Here is a 22,347-nt window from a genome sequence, read left to right as displayed (position 1 = left end):
AAATGTAATTTGAATAATGTAGGGCTATAAAAGGGTTTGGGCTTTTAAAAAGCTGTCCGTCAAATTGGCTTGGGTCGAATTCTGTCAGGCCTAACTTTTAAGGCCCAATTAGAGCTCTAATTTGTATGTATAAAAAATCTGTTAATAAGTCACTTAGATTTATAATTATGATTTATAATTGGAATGACGCTGCTTGGATTTGGAAGGAAATATGAGCATGTGTCTGTTAGTCTTTGTGTGATTACGTCACATCTTTTAAACTAATAGAAGATGTCTCGTTGACAGGCAGATAACTGAGGGGTCTGTTTAAATGATTGGAGGGGAACTAGGATAAATGTTCTTACAAAGATGGAGTCTGTGGTAGATTTGATACTAGTAATAAATAATTTGACTAGTAAGTGTAATTGAGAAGTTCAGACGGAATCTAGTATTAGGAGTGATCACTATCCTAAAGCTGGTTGAAAATGTAGACATATAGAAGAGTAGAACAGTAACAACTGATTTAAAATCAATATACTGACATCTTTAATGAAGTGTTTGCAGTAAAGAATTAGTGTTTCAAAACAAGAAAAGCCATCTGTCGATATTTCTGCATAATTATAACAAGCTCTGAATTATAATTACATTCATATAAAACGAAAACAAAATAAAAGCTTAATAGTGAGGAGAACTGTAAGATAAGCTCAAAGAGAAAGCGGTCATATGTTATTGTGGTGGAATTGGAAGATCAATCAAAGGCAGGGGCGGACTGGGAAAAAAATTCAGCCCTGGCAATGTAGCCACAGCAGCCCACTACCACACGGACACAGCCCCACCCATGAACCCACACATTTCCATACGTAATAGATATTTAAACACCTAATGTATGTGACTGAAACAAAAACAACCCGTTTATAACAAATGTATGCATTTGTAAACACTAAATAAAAAATAATCTGTGCATCTTGCCGAGTGAGTGTGCTGTCTGTTTATACCGTTTGTCTGCTATTACTTATGATAGGAGTAACTTGTGAATGTGCACACACCTTTACACACAAATGGACATGCAGCATTAGCAACACTTTAGCATAATTTTTTTCACAAATAACTGTTGTATGTCATTCTCTGCAGTGTTAAGGGGCTTTGCCTCATTCTTGTTTTAAATATATATGTGCCTATTAAACAATTATAGGTGACCTAATGAGTAAAAATGAAAAATTATGACCTAATGTACAGTCTCTGGCTGCACGAAATCAGGCACCAATCTCTGATTGGGCCAAATGCTTAACATTTATTATTATCATTTATTTATTACTATTATTATTATTCTCATCATCATATTATCACATCTAGCATGAGATAAAAGCTGCCTGCAAGTAAAAACAATACATATTAAAAAAAAAAAAAAAAAAAAAACTGACCGGCCCACATTTAAAAAATGGTCCGGCCCTTCTGGCATTTGCCAGAATTGCCAGATGGCCAGTCCGCCCCTAATCAAAGGGTAATGAGTGTAATATGATCAAGAGAAAACAACAAAAATGCCGGATTGTCATAACCCAATATGGGTCAGTTAAAGACAAATTTAACATTGGGTTAATTTTTACAATTAAATTTCAATTAAAAAACCAAATGGATGGGTTTGTCCATAACTGACCATGCGTTAATCTACAACAACCATGCATTTTGAATGTAAAGTGAATTTAAGATGAAAGTAAGCTGGAATATCTGTATATCTGGCAATAGCTGTAACTAAGAACTGAGCAGAAAAACTTTGGCACCGACATATGGAACAGGGTACTTACAGTAGGTGAGAAAGAAAAGAGAAGCAGAGAAATAACAAAGAGTGTAAGCATGGAAGCATCTGTAAAGAATAGGGAGTGGAAGACCAGCCAATTAACTTCCCTTTCAATAGAGATGAACTAAAGAGAGCACAGCAAGTATATCTCATGTAATGAGACATCTTAAGGATAAGGGCTGTGGAGGAAGGACAACTTAAAAATAATAATACACATTAGAAGACCCTTTAAAAGCCTCTAATTATACTGCTTTTACATTTTTAAAAAATGAGGGAAGATATCATTATCAGAAATATGCTATTTCTGCAAATATGCTGATAACACTGCCTGAGTATATTAGTGCAAATCAAGCAAATGATTTTAATAATTAAGGTTCATAAACAGCTCAAATTAGTCACTTTAATAGTATAATAAAGCAGGTTTATTTGACAATATTTATTTACATTAATATTTAATGAAAGCTTTTTTGGAACAGGCCTCTGGTGTAGCACACTCTTTAGTAAAGGTTGCTTTGTGAAGGCTAAACAAACTTTGTTGTGGCCTGATTTTGTTCGATACTGCAGTTTCTCTTCGATTTAGTTGAAGTTATTGTTAGGGCCTTCATCATCACCAGAAAAGTTGCAATGTGTACGAAAGCCAGCGTTGTAAATCAGTGTAAATCATTCATGTTCAATCTGAACCTATGTTTAGAGCCACCCACCAGATATTCCACTTTCACAGCTAAAGCAGTAATAGCAAACCTATAAATCATTTAGCAAATGTTATGACAAGCACATCTTTATTTTCCAAGTCTGATTTGGATGTTTCAGCCAAAAATGACATTTTGTCATCATTTACTCACCCTCAAATTGTTCCAGTTTTCTCTTATGTATAAAAAAGAAAGCCATACAGAACTGGAACGACATGAGGGTGAGTAAATGATGACAATTTACATTTGTGGGTGGACTATCAGTCAAAATGCAACAACATTCCCCTCGCCTGAAATGACTTTTCAGCCACCAACACTGACCTCTCTCTCTCTCTTTCTCTCTCTCTCTCTCTCTCTCTCTCTCTCTCTCGCTCTCTCCTCCAGCCACCTGTCATTGAGAAACTCATTGTGGATACGTACTTAGGTCTACATTTCTGGGGACACTGAATTATTTAACCGAGGGTAGGTCTGCTTGCAGTTTATGTTTTTGCAAATCCACCAGAGGCTGCTGTGTGACTTGATAAGCACAAATTCCTCTTGTGCATCCTCTTGTCGGATAAACCGACCAGAGGGCACAATATACACTTCAGCCTACCAGGCCAGCTGGCTGTTGACTGACTGACCTACTGATTCCCCCACCCAAACAAGTAAAGTTTATTTCTAAACTAATTTCGAGAGGATCACGTGATTATAAATGAACACAGCTGGTTTTGCATTAACTATGTATGATCCCCCAAGATGATTCCTAACCCAGTATAAAGAGCCAGGGTTTCTCAATACAGTCATCTTAGATTTGAAGAATCCCCCCCTTCCACCCCTATTCCTTCACCTTTCTCTTCAAAGGGCGGCACGGTGGCCCAGTGATTAACACTGTTGCCTCACAGCAAGAACGTCACCGGTTCTAGTCCTTTAACAGGCCAGCATATCTCTTCATAGCAATCATTTTCTTTCATCAATAGGGGAGTTCTCGAGACTGACCTAAACTCAAAGCTCCCCTCTTGCCCTACAAATGGGAGGGAGCCCAGGGCTCAAGGATCTTTTGAGCTCAGGGCTTTTTCCCGAGACAGCATGCCAAACTTTCTTAAAATCAATCATCAGCTAATGCCGAGTTCAGACTGCATGATTTTACCCCCGATTTTGACTCGCCGACAGATTTTGAGAAATCGCTGACAAATGGCTGAAATCACAGGCAACTCTGTGCTCGTGCACACGAGTGACAATCACACAGAGTCAACAATCAAAGATGCGATCGCTGATGAGTCGCCGATGCCCATGAGATATTTGGCATGCGAAAAATCTAGAGCTGTTGGCGATTCAAATCAAGCCATGTGAAATTTGTTTCAGCCAATGAAAGAGCAGCATCCACTAGTGTGTGTACCAGCAGGCCAGTGGGAGGCTGGAAGAGAAAGCGTTCATTTTCGGTTTATTTGGACCCAAGAAATGGAGGAAAAACTAGTGGAGGTTTGACAGAAGCACCGTGTCTGTTTGACGTTTCATACAGAAAGTAAAAAAGAAATTTGAGGAGAAATTGCTAATTCCCTTCAAACCTAGGTGAGCAAATATGCACGTTTTCTACCCCATTAAAGGCTACTTTATCCTAATGTAGTTAATATCAAAAGATATACTACGTGTTTTTGGTTATAAGACGTAGTTTGGAAGTTGTCGTCGATTCCTCCTATAGTAAAATCATGCAATGTAAAAGCCCCTGTCGCCGATCCATCTTGCAGTGTAAACAAAGCAGCGACAAAACGCTAGCCAGGATAGTCATGCAGTGTGAAAACATCTGTGACACGACTACTTTGAAAATCATGCAGTCTGAACTCGGCATAAGTGTGAACTCTTGTATTGACATTTAATAAAAATACTCATGCATCTAAATACTCATGCATCTAAAACCATGCACAGTAGTCTGTCCTGGCTGAAGGTCCCAGATCACCAGTTAACTACACATAAATGGAGAGTTAATCTCCTATTAAAGCAATATTATTGTAAAGGACGATAATTAAACAATAATAAAAATAACTGTAAGCGAAAGAAAACACGTGATAATGATAACAATTGGTGCAACTGATGCAATAGGATGCAACTGATTTAGGTCAGTGGTGTGCAAAAATTATGCATTTAACAAAAAAATGCATTTCAGATTCACAAAAAATGTAGAAAGCACACTCTAAGTCGGTGTTTCCCAACCCTGTTCCTGAAGGCAAACCAACAGTACACATTTTCAACCTCTTCCTAATAAAACACACATGAATCAACTCAACAGAACATAAAAAGAGACTCTAAAACCTGAAGTTAACAGGTCAGATAAGGGAGACATCCAAAATATGTACTGTCGGTGCGCATCCAGGAACAGGGAAACACTGCTCTAATGGATTTGTCATCTGAAACCTGCAACAAAACATACACAGAGCCACATATTTTTATATATATTTTCCAACAATGTTGGCTGAGACACATATTTCCAATGAGCCTGTGGGTCGACAAAACGTATTGTATAAAATTATTACAGAAGTGGGTATCCAGCGCATATTGTTAGAATCTGATCAACAGTAAATGAGGAACTATTTCCTTGATTGTTTCTTCTGATTAGGAGGTGACAGCTTTGAGTGTCTCCAAAAGAGCATAAGAGTGATCTAAAACCATCTCCTGCACTCATCCTAATTGCATCACCATGACAACAAATAGCTACAAAAATCGCTGGCCAACTAATAGCTGAACCGCACGAGGAGGGTTTCAAACTCGCATCCACATTAGCAGCACTTTAACAGACCCCTAAGGTGTTGCTGTAGTTTCCTATGTGTGTGAGAGCAATACTGGCACTACATGTGTTTATAAGTAGTTGCTTTACTTTTGGATACACTGATTTGAACGTTGCATACAGGGACAAAAAGATTCAACATGACATTTCGAGTTATAAGGCACTTATATTGCATTCGAACTTGCAGACTTCCCTAATACTTTAAATCTCCAAGTAAAGTGTTCAGCATTTTAGGTGTACGTGTATTGAAAGCTGTTCTAACATTTAATCTACAAAAGAAACCAGTGTCTATTTTTATGTTACTAGTACTTCTTTTTCAAGATATTAGTATCATAATAGATATTAGTATTTGTTTGTTAGATACTAGTTGTTGTTTATTAGACATATGCACCTGTTAAATATATACAACATACAGTTGAAGCCAGAAGTTTAAATACAATGTATAAAGACACATAACTATTTTTTAAAAAGTCAGATGTTAACATGTATAAAAATATGACTTTAGGTAGGTTAAGTTATACATATACATGTATTTATGTGTGTATGTGTGTGTGTGTTACTGTGAGGTTGGGTTTAGGGTTGGGGTAGGTGTAGATGTTAACCAAACGCATCAGGTTACTGTGAGGTTAGGTTTAGTGTCGGGTTTAGGTGTAGTAGACATTAATCAAACACAACAGGTTACTGTGAGGTTTAGTTTAGTGTCGGGTTTAGGTGTTGTACACAATAATCAAACACAACAGGTTACTGTGAGGTTGGGCAGTGGCTCCTGCAGCTGTACTGCTGTACGCACTGTGCATACTTACCATGAGAGGGCTGGAATTAATGCCGCTTTTTATTTATTTATTTGTGACATAATTTAAATTGATTATTAAACAGTATGCACTACAGCTGCCTGCTTTTCTTCTATCGTGCCAAATCGCTGCAGCGCTGCATTTAGTAGCACAAAAACTCGCTCTAATCTGGGAGAGAACTTAACAAACAGCTACATGCACTGCTGAAAGACTTTTTTTTTTCTTTGCTGCGCATCGAAAGACACGCTTAACATCATCGATGTCCACAATACATCCTATATCCATAAAACACAAACATACAGACTCTTTGAACAACGAGAAAATAACTGCACTTCATTGAAGCCAGATGGCTTGTTGTGTAATTTAATCCCTAAAGGATGGTTGCGGCGTGTTGTGATGTCGGCCGTCACCAAAGGAAGTCAAATCTTTCTTTCCTTTCTTGACTTTTGTTTGAAAGCTTTAGTGGCACTGTAGCTGTCCAAGGTACTGTTGTATGAGTTGAATTATAGCCTATATATGCACCAATAAACAAGTCAAATTAAGGAATAAGTAAAATAAATACGGATTCTTGAATGTCGGTATTGTTTTTACTGAAAAATAAGTGAAGTTTATTCATAAACTAATTTCGAGAGGAGCACGTGATTATGATTGAACACGGCTGGTTCTGCATTAGCATGCTTGATCCACCAATCAGGCCATTCCTAACCACTATAAAGAGCCAGGGTTTTCTCACTACAGTCATCTTCGATTTGAAGAATAAAATAAAATAAAAATAAAATGAGCAATTTTCACAATTTTTTACGATTCATTAAATATAAGTTGGACATTTATGGGGCCATGTAACGTTTCTGTGTTTTTTTTTTTGTTTTTTTGTTCTCTGTGATCTTTAAAATATACTGGGCAGCTACGCAAAATATTTTCTTAAATGTCAAGCAGGAATTTGTCAATAGCTTTAATTATGAAGACAATAAAATATTAAAAATAACAAAAATAAATGAGAAAAAAAAGAAAAAAAAAGAGCAGAATTTTGCAAAATTCTAAAACAATATTCGTTTCCATTTCACTTGATGCATTCGTTATTTAATGTAGGAATACTGAAATAACAACCATCGGAAGGGAGCGGGGTGGTGCTGGATTTGTGCGTACCTTAAAATAAAATCCTGCAGGCGGCCCTGATGTTGGGTTTAGGGTTATGGTAGGTGTAGATGTTAATCAAATGCCTCAGGTTACTTTGCGGTTGGGTTCAGGGTTGGGTTAGGTGTAGACGTTAATCAAATGCATCAAGTTACTTTGAGGTTGGGTTTAGGGTTGGGGTAGGTGTAGATGTTAATAAAACACATCTGGGGCCTCATGTACGAAGACTTGCGTGGAAATCTTACTAAAACATTGCGTACGCACAAAAAAATTCAGATGTATGAAACACTGCATACGCCGAATCTCACGCATATTCTTTTGTACATCTGAATAAACGTGAAACTGAGCGCAACATGCATGAGCGCAAAACCCCTCCCTGCCTCCTCCCCCGTATGAATATGCTAATGACTATGCTAATGGAAAAACCAAACGAAAAAGCAATGGCAAAAGCAACCAAAGAGAGAAACTTTGAACAGAATGTGAATTGGAGGTGCTGCTTTCGGAGGTAGACCGGAGAAAAGCGGTGTTATTTGCAAGTTTGTTCTCCGGAATTAACAACAAAAGAAAAAAATAAAGTGGGAGAGTTTAGCTGATGCGGTCAACACAGTTGGGTCTGAATATCGCACTGAGTGCATTAAAAAAAAGAAATAGTGTGGTTTATATCTGTAAAATGTTGCATGACGCTTAGTCTCAGTGGCGCTACTCGTAAGACGCATGTGATCATGAATTGATACGTTCGAGCATGAACTCGGCTCGAATCCAGCATCTGATGAACTCTTTCTTGTTTTTTCCCCCGCTACATATCAGATTTTGCCCACTATTTATCACGAGAAAGACAAGTAGGAATCATCAATAAGTTCATATCAATAAGCATCATATTTTATTTGCACATTTACTGAATGGAAATGTTTCTGATTCATGCATGCAAATTCATCTTCAGATAGTGTCTTTATAGCAATGTGCGTGCAGTAGATCGCACAGATTACATTGCGAAAACAGGCGACTGCTGCAAATTGTGCTTTAATGTTTGGCTGGTCAACTGTATGGTATGGAAACCTTATATACCTGCTGAACCCGTCTCATACAGCTGCCATTGCAAGGCTCAGAAACTTTGTAGAGAGGAATTTAACACAACTGCCTCTAGGAGTCGCCAATGGAAATAAAACAGACACGCACAAAAAATGTGCGTATGCCAGCCATAAAGCTGCCGTGAAGCTGCGCACATTCCCACATTCAGTTCATTGTTAGTAAATCCAAACGTGAGCTATTCTGAGCGTGAAACCTGGCGTACGCAAAGTTTTTGTGCGTACGCAGCGTTGATACATGAGGCCCCTGGTTACTGATGTTGGGTTTAGGGTTGGGGTAGGTGTAGACATTCATAAAGCACAACATTGGACTCTGTCATGTACAAGATATTAAATAAATAAAAACTACAAGTTTGTACATCCACTTGGAGCTTAAGTCCCACCCAATTGGAGTTGTCTCTGACCTACAGTTTTCCATCACTATATTTATGCCTTACATACAATGTCCCCGAGGTATACTGTCAAACTAAACCACTGTAAATGTCATCTTCATGAAGCATATGTAAACAGAAAGGAGAACAGCTCACTCCTCATGTCAAGCTGAATGCTCATGTGTGGCTTTTCACACAGTAACTGATATAAATCTCCTCACCTATAAGCTCAAGAACATCTAAAAGCACAAACGCCGTGCCTCCAGCCAATTAAAAAGATGATTCATGCCTTTAGCAAGATCAGAATCGTTTCAAATCAATCACAGAGCCAGAACAACCAGTGATGCTTTACATAGTAAATAGGCTTTGACGCTTTATTTTACATATTGAAGTTTTAACATTTTGTATAAACACTTTTTATAAACCATATAAAATTTGTAATTATTTACAACACATCAAAACATCTGTAATCAATGACAATGTCTGGCAGCATAACACACCCAGGTTATTATCAGCTCTTCATGTGAACCCTCCACCACAGTATGTATGTCCCCTAATTGACAATGAACCATTCTGTAACAAGTGCCTAAGCTAAAACAAACTTAAAATTTAGATTTACAGCTATTTTCAGAAGTCAAAAAAAGAGAAAAGAAAGGCAAACTGGTTCACCCTTGGAGCATGACAACTTTTCAATTCATCGTTGGCTCCAGTTCACTGTAGCCCACCCATAGGTTTAATATTATTATTTACAATACAATAATGTTGGTCATACAGTACTCCTCTCTTCAAGACAGTGACCAAACAGCCTACTTAGTTCAACATAAAAAAGAATGTTTGCTTCAGAGATGCAATGGAAATGTCAAGAAACAGAAAAGGTTAAAGCCAAAAGGCATTTTTGATCTGACCTTTACATTACGTACCTGGCTAATTACTTCCCCATCTGCATAACCCGCATAACTGAGGTATATTTAAAGGTTAAACTTCACAGCTGCTTGATACTGGGTTTATGAATAGATAAGGAAATGTGTGCAAATAGTTCAAAGGCTCATGTGTTTAACCTGAAACAGCAACGCAAAGCCATTTCAGTTAAAAAACAAGTCTTCAATAAAGCCGAGAAGGTGCCATTAAGAAGTAAAAAGGCACAAATAGCCATTACACTAAAAGAGTTTGAAGTTATGGTCATGAGTGTTTCCGAATCTTAACTTGAGATTAAAAGGATATATAAATCGGTATAGCCTCAGTAGCACTCACAACGTCAACCAGATCTTTTTAAAACTCCAGATCGCAACAATAAAAAGGATACTCAAGCTGGGTCTGGTTCACGTATGCTGGTTTGAGGTTTGAGCGTCAGCAGGGTGCAGGTGGACGACACGCTAGAAAACCGCTCGTGGAGAGAGTAGTTACTGCTCCATCCAGGAATCACAGAGGAATTGATTGAGTTCACGCAGCATGAATCAGTGTCAGAACTTGGACAAAGCCCGAGTTTCAGACATAGTTTCTGAAGAACCACGTGGAACTTCTTTCGAAAGCTATGGTTGATCCAGAAGTAGAAGATACAGTTGAGGAATCCGTTGGAGGTTGGCAACCACACAGCAATAAACTCGATCCATTCGGGGACAGCACTGCCTGAAATCGCTGCAAACAAGACAGTTTTGCTCATTACCAGATGGTAGCATTTGGGGGGGGGGGGGGGGGGGGCATACACTTTTGAAAACCAGTTTAAAAGAAGAAGTGTAAATGTGAAAAAGTTTTTGTTTTATAAAAATTGATGTCACAGTTATTCAAATTTCAGTATTAGCCTATGGATTAAGTCTGCAGGTATGTCTGAGTACTTAACCTAAAATAGGAGACTGTAGGGCTGAACGATATGTTGACAAAATCACATCACTGATTTATTACAATGCATCTGGTTGAATCTTGAAGAAGATTTTATTCTCTCTGTGTGAAGTATTTTCTAAGTGTAAAGCAGTCAATTTTCTCTTCTCAAAATGTATGTAGTGTTTGCAGCAAACATGCCAGCGTGTGTTAAAAATACTGTGTAAAATGAGTATGCCTGCACAGGAGCAACGCTAGGAGAAGGCTATGCTGACGAATGATTGTGTAGAATAACTATATGTTAAATACTTGTATGAAGCTATATGAGTCAGAAGTTAGAATGAGTAACATATTATCAAGTGATTATGCATTCATGACAATGTATGTAAACACTTAGTCCTTTCGCATAAGTTGCATCTATGGAGAGAGAACTTTGGTGTCAAAACAGTTGCTGACACAGACCTGTAACATCTCTGTTGACATGAGCTAGAGGGCTGAGAGCCAAGGTTAACAGGGCCACCTAGAGTAAAAACCTATCCTAAAATGGTTAAGAGTTAAAATGAGACACCTAGGGGTGTGTCAAATAACCTGTATTAAGATTGTGGAAAACACAGAGACTTTAGAGGGAGCAGAGAAAGAGAGAACCACAGAAAGGAAGTGTCCAGGAGAAACTTCAGAATGCTCTGGGGTCTGCTCTGCTCTTTCTCTGCTTTATTATGGAGAATGAAGTCTATTTTCTGATATTCAAAACCTCCTGTCTGATCATTTCTAATTGATAACAAGTCGAATTACGACAATCTCCAAGTTGAAAATTGTAAATACATTTGAAATGGCACTAAAAGGGTTTTCTGTGATCTTATTGTATAAGTGTGATAGTGCCATCTTCATGCAGAATGAACAGACTTATTCAGTGTAAATGAAACTACAGTGAATTAGAGCATCCCTACAGTACGCTTCAAAACAATACCCTAAAACACCTCTTTTCAAAACTGCTCTTTTCCACAAAAAGTTGACCATAATCGAGGACTGTCAAGCTCCAAAAAAGAAAAGCAAGTGCCATAAAAGTGGCCAATTTAAATGCAATGTAGGAGGGCTTCGGTCTCCTTGTCTTGTTATTCATCTGAGCTCCCTGAAAACGCTGTGATTATCTCTTCATGTTTGCTGAAAACAGCAGCTGCAGTACGCTCTCTCAGGTCGCTGTCCTTCTCTTATCACTGGCTCTTTTTTTTTTCTTTCTAACATTTGAATTTTATATTTCCTTTTTTAAGCCAGGGATGGACCTGCCATATAAGAAGCACAGCAGATAATGAGCACTGTTTGGTCACACATTTAATCTGAGCTTTCAAAACCTAGAGAGTGTGCAATACAATCATTAGACTCTCGGCATCCTGGACACCAATATTTTAATGATTCATTAAAGATGAATCAATGTCTGGCCAGTGTGATCTGAGATGTCAGCATGAAGATAAAGGTTACCATCATGCTGTTTTGCAGCACACAGTAAATGTATAGCAACACCCTTAGTTGTTTGCTTTCGAAATCTTAATTCTACATTTACATAACAATGATGTAATTAAAAAGTAAAAGGTTTTTCCTTTGTGTTTGTGAAACGTTTCGAATACCTTTTAACTGAACTGACTGAGCCCTGAATTAAAATCTAATTCTGAACGGACTGGGAAAGGCTGGGTTAGACCTTTACAAATTTGATCAGAGGGACATGCACACTTAAAGGTGCAGCAGGTTATCTGCCAAAATGCTAAAGCTAGCTTTGAAAACAGTCTTTCCCCCGCTGTCCAAAGATAACAGTTAACAACCCACTAGATCATGTCATTCGCCAGTTAAAAACTCTATAGTACTTTACCATACTACAATACAGAACGAAAAACTATTATATCTAGCACATTTTCAGGTGTGTAGCAAGCAAAACTTGTCATAATGTGCAATGTTTCATGCATGTCCTAATGCAGGGGTGTCAAACTCAATTCCTGGAGGGCCGAAGCCCTGCACAGTTTAGTTTCAACCCTGCTCCAACACACTTACCTGTAGGTTTCAAACAAGCCTGAAGGACTTAATTAGTTTGATCAGGTACGTTTAATTAGGGTTGGAACTAAACTGTGCAGAGCTGCTTTTGGAACTGAGTTTGACACCTGTGTCCTAAAGAGAGACTGCTCATGGTGCTTTAGGGTGCAGGAATTACATTACTAAGCCGTACCTACATGTTATTTCAGACTAAATATTCAAATTAGCATGGTAAACAATATAGAAAGCGTGTCACAGGCTGTCATTGTTCAAAAATAAACCAATGTAAATATACCAACTTCACCTCAGTAAAGCAAGCAGAATAGCACTATTTACTTCTGTTTTGTTGTCAAACTAAATAAAAATCTACATTATCGATGTTTTAAAAGGCCCTTATGAAATTGAAAATAGTCACATCAATCTTTCGCCGGAAGATTTCAGTGGCTGAACAACACTTCTGTGCATATAACTCATTCGTAAAACAGCAAACTCTACATCAGCTTTGCGTGACTAAAATAGTTTTAAAGCAGAACATTACTTGTCTAAAAGAAATACTTCAGCCATGCTGTCGTCATTCCTCCAGCGTGCAAAAGTAACTTCAATATTGATTTAGGATTTTAAAAAGTTGGTTCAACATTTGTTTTTACCACTGTCACTCTCTTGTGTGCACATGCATGCACAAACAGCGGATCTGTTTGCGTGAACAGGGGTGCGCAGATGTACAAATCTACATTTGCTGACAGACAGTTTGGGCTACCTAACAGAATTAAGGGAATTATCGACCCAGCAGATTTTAATTGGACGATCATTTATTAGTCTTATGCCTTACCCAGAATACAAAAATTACATTTAGATCATTTACTTTCTACCAGACTTTCAACCAGCACAACAAAAAATGTTTCTGAAGACAATTACCTACTGCACCTTTAACTGGACTGCGAAAACCAAACAAGAAACTGTGCAATTACATAGTTGTGGCGTAACTGTGTCTGAAACATTGAACAAGCTGTTATTAATTTGTACACGGTTTTAGAAATGGCACGTTTTACATGGTCATCTTCAAATTAGTTCCAAAATAAACCTCTGTAAATGAAATGGGGAAAAAAGCAATAATAGAATAGTAGCCTATGTGCAAGCAGGAGGAAACTATATATATATATATATATATATATATATATATATATATATATATATATACACATACACACACACACACAGCCTGTGACAAATGTAAACACTACAATCAGAATATTTTCATTGCAACTGGAATATAAGAGGTCTACGTAAATGTTTAGCCAGCCACAATTAAATCAACACATTAATATTATTTCATAGTTTTACATTTCAGGGAATCCATGGCTATTTTGTTAGAATTCATGCATCGTCTAACATCATAGTGATATATACTTATGGGACTTTTTCTGTTGTCAAATTTGTTAGTTCATATGAATTCATTTCTGACATAGGGATTCAATTTAGTAATGAATATTTATAAAGCACTATTGATATGTTTGATCTTGGTGGCATAGATCTAACTTGGTGGGATATAAACAAATTTTAATGAGATTTGTACGACACATAAAAGCTGAATAAATATGCTGTTGTATGGTTTATTAGGAGAGAGAGAGTAAAAACTGGTCAAGAGGGAGTAAAAACATTTGAATATCTAAAATCTGAGGATTTCAAAGAATTGTATTACTCAGAAAACTGCTGTCTAAATGATGTGCTTGGTAATGCACATTGAAAAATCAACAATTTTGACCCACTGTGCAACGCAAGACATTTATGGTCCAGAGCCACATTTGAGACTTACTCAGAGCTGTTGTGATGGGACATTTAACCCTTGTGTACTGCTCAAATTTACTTTTGTTACGTTCGTGGCTGTTTTTGCCTCATTGACTTCCATTAGAAACACATTTTTGATTGCAAAAGCCATGACAAATTCGTGATTGTTGGAGTTTTTTTTCTCTGTGGGGTTAAAAAATCATCAGTTGGCAGCATTAACCCTTTAGATAGGCCCGTGCAAAAAAAAAAAAAAAAAGTTTCTGACTTATATATGAAGTTCTATGAAGTTAAAAAAACTAATTGTAGCTTAATTATAACCCAGAGTGTGTTGTTGAATTTGAAAAAAACAAACAAATTCAAAGTAGGCAAAACGTGTCCAAACAAGATAATACACAGAGAAAGTTGTGGTCAAAATTACCCCAGAGTGGATGAAAACATCTAAAAACTACCAACTAAAACACTTAAAATTCATGTTTCACAACTTTATCATCAAATGTTGTGCTTATAAATTAGGGCAGCATAGATATTCTCCTAAACATCGGGGTGGATTTAACCAATAAGCAAGCGGCTGCTTGGGGCCCCCAAATAACTACAGAGATGTATAAATAATACCTAAAAATTATATATAACTAGCTTTGTAACGTATTTTATTAGGCGAGGGTCTCATTTTTTTTTTAAACGTAATAGTTACATCTGCACAAATTAAAAAAAAATTGCTTAAAGTGGCTAATAATTTTGACTATAAAATGGTTCATAAAAAAATTAAAACTGCTTTTATTCTAGCCAAAATAAAACAAATAAGACTTTCACCAGAAGAAAAAATATTATCAGACATACTGTGAAAATTTTCTTGCTATGTTCAACATCATTTGGGAAATATTTGAAAAAGAAAAACAAAATTCAAAGGGGGCTAATAATTAATAAGTAAGGTAAGCGGCCGCTTAGGGCCCCCAAATAACTACAGAGATGTATAAATGATACCTATAAATTATATATAACAGTTTTCTACCATATTTTATTAGGCGAGAGTCTATTTTTTTTTTTTTTTAAAGGTAATTGTTACATCTGCACAAATTTAAAAACAAAATAGTTTATTTATTGTTATAAATGTGAATTCATTTTAAGAAAACAAAAATTTCAAAAGTTTTACAAGATGCTTTACATATTATTATTTTGCATTAAGATAAAATGTAGAAAAGGAGATTGAGTAATAAGAAAAAGAACAAACAAACATTAAAATAAATAAAAAATACAAAAGGTGCATTTTAGGACTTTTGGGCATGGAAGTGTCCCCAAATCACTAAATCCGCCCCTGCCTAAACACCATGTTGATTTCCACCACAAAATGTCATGAATGAATCACTCTCTCACCATTGTACAACATGATGACCATGCAGGGCGTCCAGCAGGTGTAGTACACAGTCATGACCGGCACCAGGACCCTCAAGGCGACTTTAGGCCTGTATCCACCACCCCAGCTGTGTCTCCTCAACTTTGACCTCTGCCTCTTGGCAGCTACCCAAAGCCTGAGGTTACAGAAAGTCATGATGGCCGAGCAGGGGAAGAAGATGAAGCAGGTAAGAGTGAGAGAATAGCTGACATTGCTGGAATACAGCGGGTTGCACACTAGCGAGGCTCTGGAGAAGTGCACTTCAATGATGCCCGCAGGGAAAGAGATGGGGAACAGGAGCACTGGGGGGAAAACCCACGAGAATGAGATTAAAAGCAATGCTCTTCTCCTGGTCAGCAAGACTGAGTATTTCAGGGGGTAAAACACTGCTATGTATCTTTCCAGGCTTATGGTCGCAAGCGTGTACATGCAGGTGGAGTAAATGGTTGCGTTGAAAAACGCCACGATGTGACAGAAGGGGTCCGGGCCCGCGTTATACTCCTTTATAAGACTCACGCACAGATTGAGCGGCATTATAAGCAGCGCGAACGCGGAGTCCGCTCCCGTTAACGATAAGAGAAAATACCGGGAGTTTCTGGACCATCCCGACACCGCTGAAGCTATGACCATCACCACTGCAATGTTTCCCAAAGTTATCATCACTCCCAAAACAGAGATGATGCCGATTTTAATGGGGCGGTGAGCCTCTAGTGTCCTGTGTAGATCCGTGATATTGAAGTCCACTGCTGGGATGGAGACGTTGGTGGTGTCGGACATGATGATGGTGCAGTATTATTAATAATCCATGGCGATTTGAAAGTTCCTTGTTTTTCAAATGACACACACAGTTTGACAACAAATGAACTGTAAGCAAACAGAATCCACACACACACACACACGGGAGACGCGCCGGGTAAGAAGAACACCTGTAGCAAATCAAACTCAGGTCACGTGCTGAACGGCCTTATAATGATCACAGGTGACCCATTTCTGAAGCAGAAGCGTCGTGTTTTTACTGGACAGGGGTATCTTTTAAAATATCACACAGAATATGTCCTGTAAAAGAGTTATTTGAACGGTTTTAAGTTGATAGAGAGCTCTTGTAATTTTTGTGGAAACTGTTACTCATCTATTTTTTTTTTCAGTGTGTATACTCAAGATTATTTTGTATTGATGTTTCTAACTTTATTTCAAGGACATTTGGTACACTAATACAAATTGGGTTTTATGATGTCATATTTGCTTTAGTATAAGATGGAATTGATTTTAAAAAGTACAACCTATTTTTCATACAACTAATAATACTTGGAAAATACCATATTCATGTCAAGAAATAGGCCAAAGCTAAGCCAAATTGTGTTCATTTTATAAACAATATGGTACTACATTCTGTAACATTAAAAACAGAAAAGCTAGAAAAACATTTCAAGCATTATGTCCATTTCATTTATTGAACTTTTATTATTATTATTATTATTATTATTATTATTATTATTATTATCTTACCTTTTTATTTTTTTACCCCTGGCATCTGTTTATACTTTGTATAACTGAGATTATTTCTTTTATTTTATTTCATGTATCTTTATTTTGTTCATAATTGTTGTGAGATGTATTCTATTGTACTATGTTTGTAAAAAAATTACTGGACAGATGATTTTGTTATTATTTAGGCTAGGATTTATTAGGCTGCTGTTTATTTCTTTAGGCTCTTTTGAATAACAGAAGTTTAATTTTATAGGGATAGTTTAGGCAGGTTAGGGTAATTAGGCAAGTTATTATATAACGATGGTTCGTTCTGTAGACAGTCAAAAAAAAAAAAAGGGCTTTAAAGGGGCTAATAATTTTGACCTTAAAATGGTTCATTAAAAAATAAAAACTGATTTTATTCTAGCCAAAATAAAACAAATAAGACTTTCTCCAGAAGAAAAAAATATTATCAAACATACTGTGAAAATTTCCTTGCTCTGTCAAACTTCATTTGGGAAATATTTAAAAAAGAACAAAAATCAAAGGGGGCTAATAATTCTGACTTCAACTGTGTATATATATATATATATATATATATATATATATATATATATATAGAAAAAAAATCTTCATCATAAACTTTGATGTGTCTTGACATAAAGGAAAAAAATAGTTCTATTGTTCCTAAGAACATCATGCCCGGAACTCATTTGCATATCTTTATTAATTAACGATTTGTGCATACTGAGAATGAAAATATAGAGAACACACTCTGTAACAATATACCACCAGGACATAGACAAATGCATAGATAATATAGTGTAATGTATTTTTACACTGCTGAGCTGAATTACTATGTGGCTCGACAACAAAGCGCTCGGCTGTCTGATCCCCAGCCTAACTGGACATTTATCCTTGCAAGTTAATTATTATAGAAGATGTAAAGAAGTGATATTTAAGTGCTAAAGTTTACTTGTGCTGCTGCACAAATCACTGCCAAAAGCACAATTATCCAAAACATGCTTCTAGACGTCCTTACAATTAATAATACAAAATATCATGATAATTTTATTATGGAGACTTTGGTAACACTTTAGTTTAAGTGTCAATTCTTATTAATGATTGGCTTATTACTTTACCTGCCTATTATTATTACTCATTCCTTAATTTTCCTTCGTCTTAGTCCCTTTATTCATCAGGGGTCACCACAGCAGAATGAACCGCCAAATTATCCAGCATATGTTTTACACAGCGAATGCCCTTCCAGCTGCAAACCCAGTAAAAACACCCATACACACTCATTCACACACATACACTATGGCCTTTTTTAAATTCAATTCAGCATGTCTTTGGACTGTGGGGGAAACCGGAGCACTCGCCTCACAGCATGAAGGTCGCTTGTTTGAGCCCCGGCTGGGTCAGTTGGCATTTCTGTGTGGAGTTTGCGTGTTCTTTCCGTGTTCATGTGGGTTTCCTCCAGGTGCTCATAACATTAAGTTAACAACTATCATAACATTATTTATCAATACAGTTGAAACCGGAAGTTTACATAAGCTCTAAAAAAAGGAAAATAACCAATTTTTTTAAAATTGTCTGATGGTAAATCATACTAAACATTTACTATTTCAGGTCCGTCAGGATTATCTAAATCATTTACATTTGCTAAATGCCAGAATAATGAGAGAATTTATTATTATTATTTTATTTTTTACATTTTTTATTAATTTCTAGACAGTCAAAAGTTTACATACATTTCCCTTAGTATTTTTTAAACTTTGCTTTTAAACTGTATAACTTTGGTAAAATGTTTTGGGTATCCTTCCACAAGCTTCTCACAATAGTTTGAAGGAATTTTGGCCCATTCCTCCTGACAGAATTGGTGTAACTGAGTCAGATTTGTTGGCTGTCTTGCTCACACAAGTTTTTTCATCTCTACCCACAATTTTTTTATAGGATTGAGATCAGGGCTTTGTGATGGCCACTCCAAAACATTCACTCTGTTGTCCTTAAAGCACATTTTAACTAAGTTAGCAGTATGCTTAGGGTCATGGTCAGTTTGGAAGACCCATTTGTGGCCAAGTTTTAATTTCCTGGCTGATGTCTTGAGATGTAGCTTCAGTATTTCTACATAATGTTCTTTCTTCATGATGCCATCTATGCTGTGAAGTGGACCAGTCGCTCCTGCAGCAAAACAGCCCCACAATATGATGCTGCCGCCCCCATACTTCACAGTTGGGATGGTGTTCCTAGGCTTGTTAGCTTTCCGGTTTATCCTCCAAATGTAACACTGGTCATTATGGCCAAACACCTCAATCTTGGCTCCATCAGACCACAGGACATGTCTCCAACAATTACTCTTTTTCCCTGTGTAATTTAGCTAATTGTAATCTGGCTTTTTTTGTTGATTCTGGCTTGTTAATTTCCCCATGTTGTCACACAATGAAGCTCAAGTGTGTTTGAGGTTTTCCTTAAATGCTTTTCTATGGTTGTGGCTCCAAATAACTCAAATGTTGTCAATTAGCCAATCAGAAACTTCCAAAACCTTGACATCATCATCTGAGCTTTTTCAGAGGCATAATAATCTTATCGTGTGTAAACTTGACTTTCAAGAAAAGTTTTAACAATTTCTTAAAAATATCTCTGTCATTATTCTGCTATTAGGCATAACAGAAACAAATTTAAAAATCCTAACTTACCTAAAAGAGAAAAAGATTAGTCACATTACCATCTCACTTCTTTTAATGGTTATGTGCCTTTTTATAAAGTGTATGTAAACAGGGCATAAACCCTTTTTGGATTCTTGGAAGCTATAGAAATAAAAAAATGTAAAACAGGAAATACATTGGGACCATTGTTTTTGTTTACACCCCTTAAAATGGTCTATAACAGGGGTGGCCAACCCTGTTCCTGGAGAGCCACCTTCCTGCAGATTTCAGTTGCAACCCATATCAAACACCTGTAATTATCACGTGGTGTTCAGGTCCTAATTAATTGGTTCAGGTGTGTTTGATATGGGTAACTGAAAATGTGTTTGATATGAAAAAGGTGTTTGATATGCAACTGAAATCTGCAGGAAGGTGGCTCTCCAGGAACAGGGTTGGCCACCCATGGTCTAAAATAACACCAAACATAACTAGACATTTAGTTTAGCTAGCTAAAATCATTCTCTCTTAGTCCGACCCCTGATTTGAGGTTCAGATTATCAGGCAGCCTTGCGTGAAGATTGCAAACCATTCAATTTGTTTGTGTAATTATTCACACAACCCGAACACAGAGAATTGTGAATGTTTCAATCATCTTTTGTTTGAAAAAAGAGGCTCTTGACTCATCTTTCGGAGGATTATATCACTTCACTGATTTGTTTTTATCCCCTTAAATAAACCACAAAACCACCCAGCAGTAATTTCCAGAGCGGCTGCTGCGTGTAGTCAAATGACGACTGACATGAGTGAGCGTGAAGCTTTGATTGAAGCTGAAAATTGAGAAAGTGGGAATTGATTCGAGATTAAAGTTGTGAGTATAGTCTCATGCGCGTCACCTCTCAGATGTTTGCTCGTCTGACGTTCAACTGTTGATTCGATTGATTGTTGATTCGTGCTGTGATAATTCGATGTCTAGATTGAACTTTTGACACGCGCTAGGCTGGCTTTGCTGGCCCACTTACAGATTAGGCTGGTTTATGACGAAGATTCTGAATGACCATTCTTTTCATAAATTAATCGCTTTAAAATTAGTCATGCATGCTGTGTTATAAATATACCAAGTTGATGTAAAAGAACATAGTTCATGTCAAAGCAGGGCAATGATCCAAAAAAATTAAGGTATTCATGTGAGTTCTAGACTGTATCACAGTCTTCACTTCCCTAGATTAGTCCATTAATAAAGTCCGCTTAAAGTCCACACAAGCTGGAAGCTGCAGCCATTTTTTATATTGCAGTTCCTAGAGAAACAGAATACTAAATGAGAAAACAGTAGGCGTGGCTTGTTTTTTCTACTGTGAGCTGATTGGATGCAGTAAAGTAGGCGTTTCATTCAGAGAGATCTAGACATGGGTTTTGGGAGAGCTCTTATAACCAATAACTGTAAAAGGTTTGGACGATGCAAAAGCGTCTTTTTCCATTGAACGCTTTGAAGGCAAAACGCCTCATGATAGGCACAAACTGTTGCAAAACACTGCTGAAATTAAAGCATGGGCATGCGTGGAAGGGAAACCAACCACGCCCCCCAAACTTCTCACTTGACCGCCCGTATCTGCACTATAACAAATGCTTGCCACTGTGAATATAAGCACTTACATTTAAAAAAACATGTAATAACATACGATTTAAAAACTGTGTGATGTAAGCTGTTATAATTTGATAAAAGCTATATATGTTGGACTGCGGAAATAAACAATCTTTCAGACACTCTAGCCTGAGGTAGACTAATATGAGCTCCAAAAATATTTCTCTTATAGCGGGTTGTTGGTATTTATGATCTTCACAGGGGTAGAAATATCACTTGTAAATTAAGAACAATAACATATAAACAACACATACATTTTTAGGTTTTTATGTTTAATGAGCTATCAACAGGACCTAAAATATAGCCCACACACCATAGATAACGATTTACCACGCAGGAAAAATCATGCATTTAAAAGATAAACACAGCAAGATTTCTAAATATCAACAGGACATTTACACATCCCATCCCTGCACTATATAAAATAATCCTTGTCAATTTGTACGATAAACGTCGCAGTATTAATACATTAACTGATGTCTATCAGCTGCTGCAACATCGCTTGTATATTGCTTATCATTTTTTGCCTTCGTTTTCATTTGGTTTATTCGATGCCTTTATTATATCTGGCAAAGAGGAATTTACATTCATGTTAATGTGTATTAGGAGTTTAAAAAAAAAAAGTCAACAGAAAATGATGTATATAAATAATATTTACAGCTGTTAAATAAGGTTCGGTTTCTAGAACATTATTATTTTATAACATCAAATTCAGTAGATTAGCTCAACATGCCGAAACTCAAAATGTCAGAGACGTCTTTTAAATCAAATTCACATCACGTTACAGGGGATCAGTGTGGAGATTAGGTAACATTAGTTTTGTTTTTCTAATTATTATTTCAGACCCATAAAGAGAATTGCTGCTAGATAGCGATCACCTGTATTTTCCCTATCATGGCTAAGCGTGTATCAGAAAACAAATAATAACCCTACTGAAAAAAAACAGCTTAAACCAGCCTAGTCTAGTTGGCTGGTTTTA

General features: G+C 36.8%; 1 protein-coding gene across 2 annotated transcripts; it reads right to left on the bottom strand.

Annotated features, from left to right (window-relative positions):
- Positions 1–8,952: 8,952 nt before the first annotated feature.
- On the bottom strand, positions 8,953–16,556 carry zgc:162592. 2 transcript variants are annotated; one of them, XM_073906817.1, is made up of 3 exons: positions 15,596–16,556; positions 9,909–10,240; positions 8,953–9,603 (listed from the first exon to the last, which is right to left on the bottom strand). In XM_073906817.1, exons 1-2 carry the CDS (start codon positions 16,389–16,391, stop codon positions 9,909–9,911), a joined length of 1,128 nt encoding a protein of 375 aa, XP_073762918.1. In that variant the 5' UTR covers positions 16,392–16,556; the 3' UTR covers positions 8,953–9,603. The 2 variants fall into 2 exon arrangements, with proteins under 2 accessions (XP_073762918.1, NP_001076297.1); NM_001082828.1 differs by having other exon boundaries at positions 9,363–10,240; positions 15,596–16,522.
- Between the last annotated feature and the right edge of the window lie 5,791 nt (positions 16,557–22,347).

This window comes from Danio rerio, chromosome 7 (assembly GCF_049306965.1).
Source record: "Danio rerio strain Tuebingen ecotype United States chromosome 7, GRCz12tu, whole genome shotgun sequence".
NCBI classification, from domain to species: domain Eukaryota; kingdom Metazoa; phylum Chordata; class Actinopteri; order Cypriniformes; family Danionidae; genus Danio; species Danio rerio.
The sequence above is the reverse complement of the archived record's forward strand: the minus strand, read 5'-3'. Positions and strand labels throughout refer to the sequence as shown.

Excerpts from the sequence above, each read along its gene's own strand:
- zgc:162592 (XM_073906817.1), bottom strand. The coding sequence starts at position 16,391 with ATGTCCGACACCACCAACGTCTCCATCCCAGCAGTGGACTTCAATATC. Across the intron at positions 10,241-15,595 it reads GGTCATCATGTTGTACAATG|CGATTTCAGGCAGTGCTGTC; the intron begins GTGAGAGAGTGA and ends TCTTGTTTGCAG.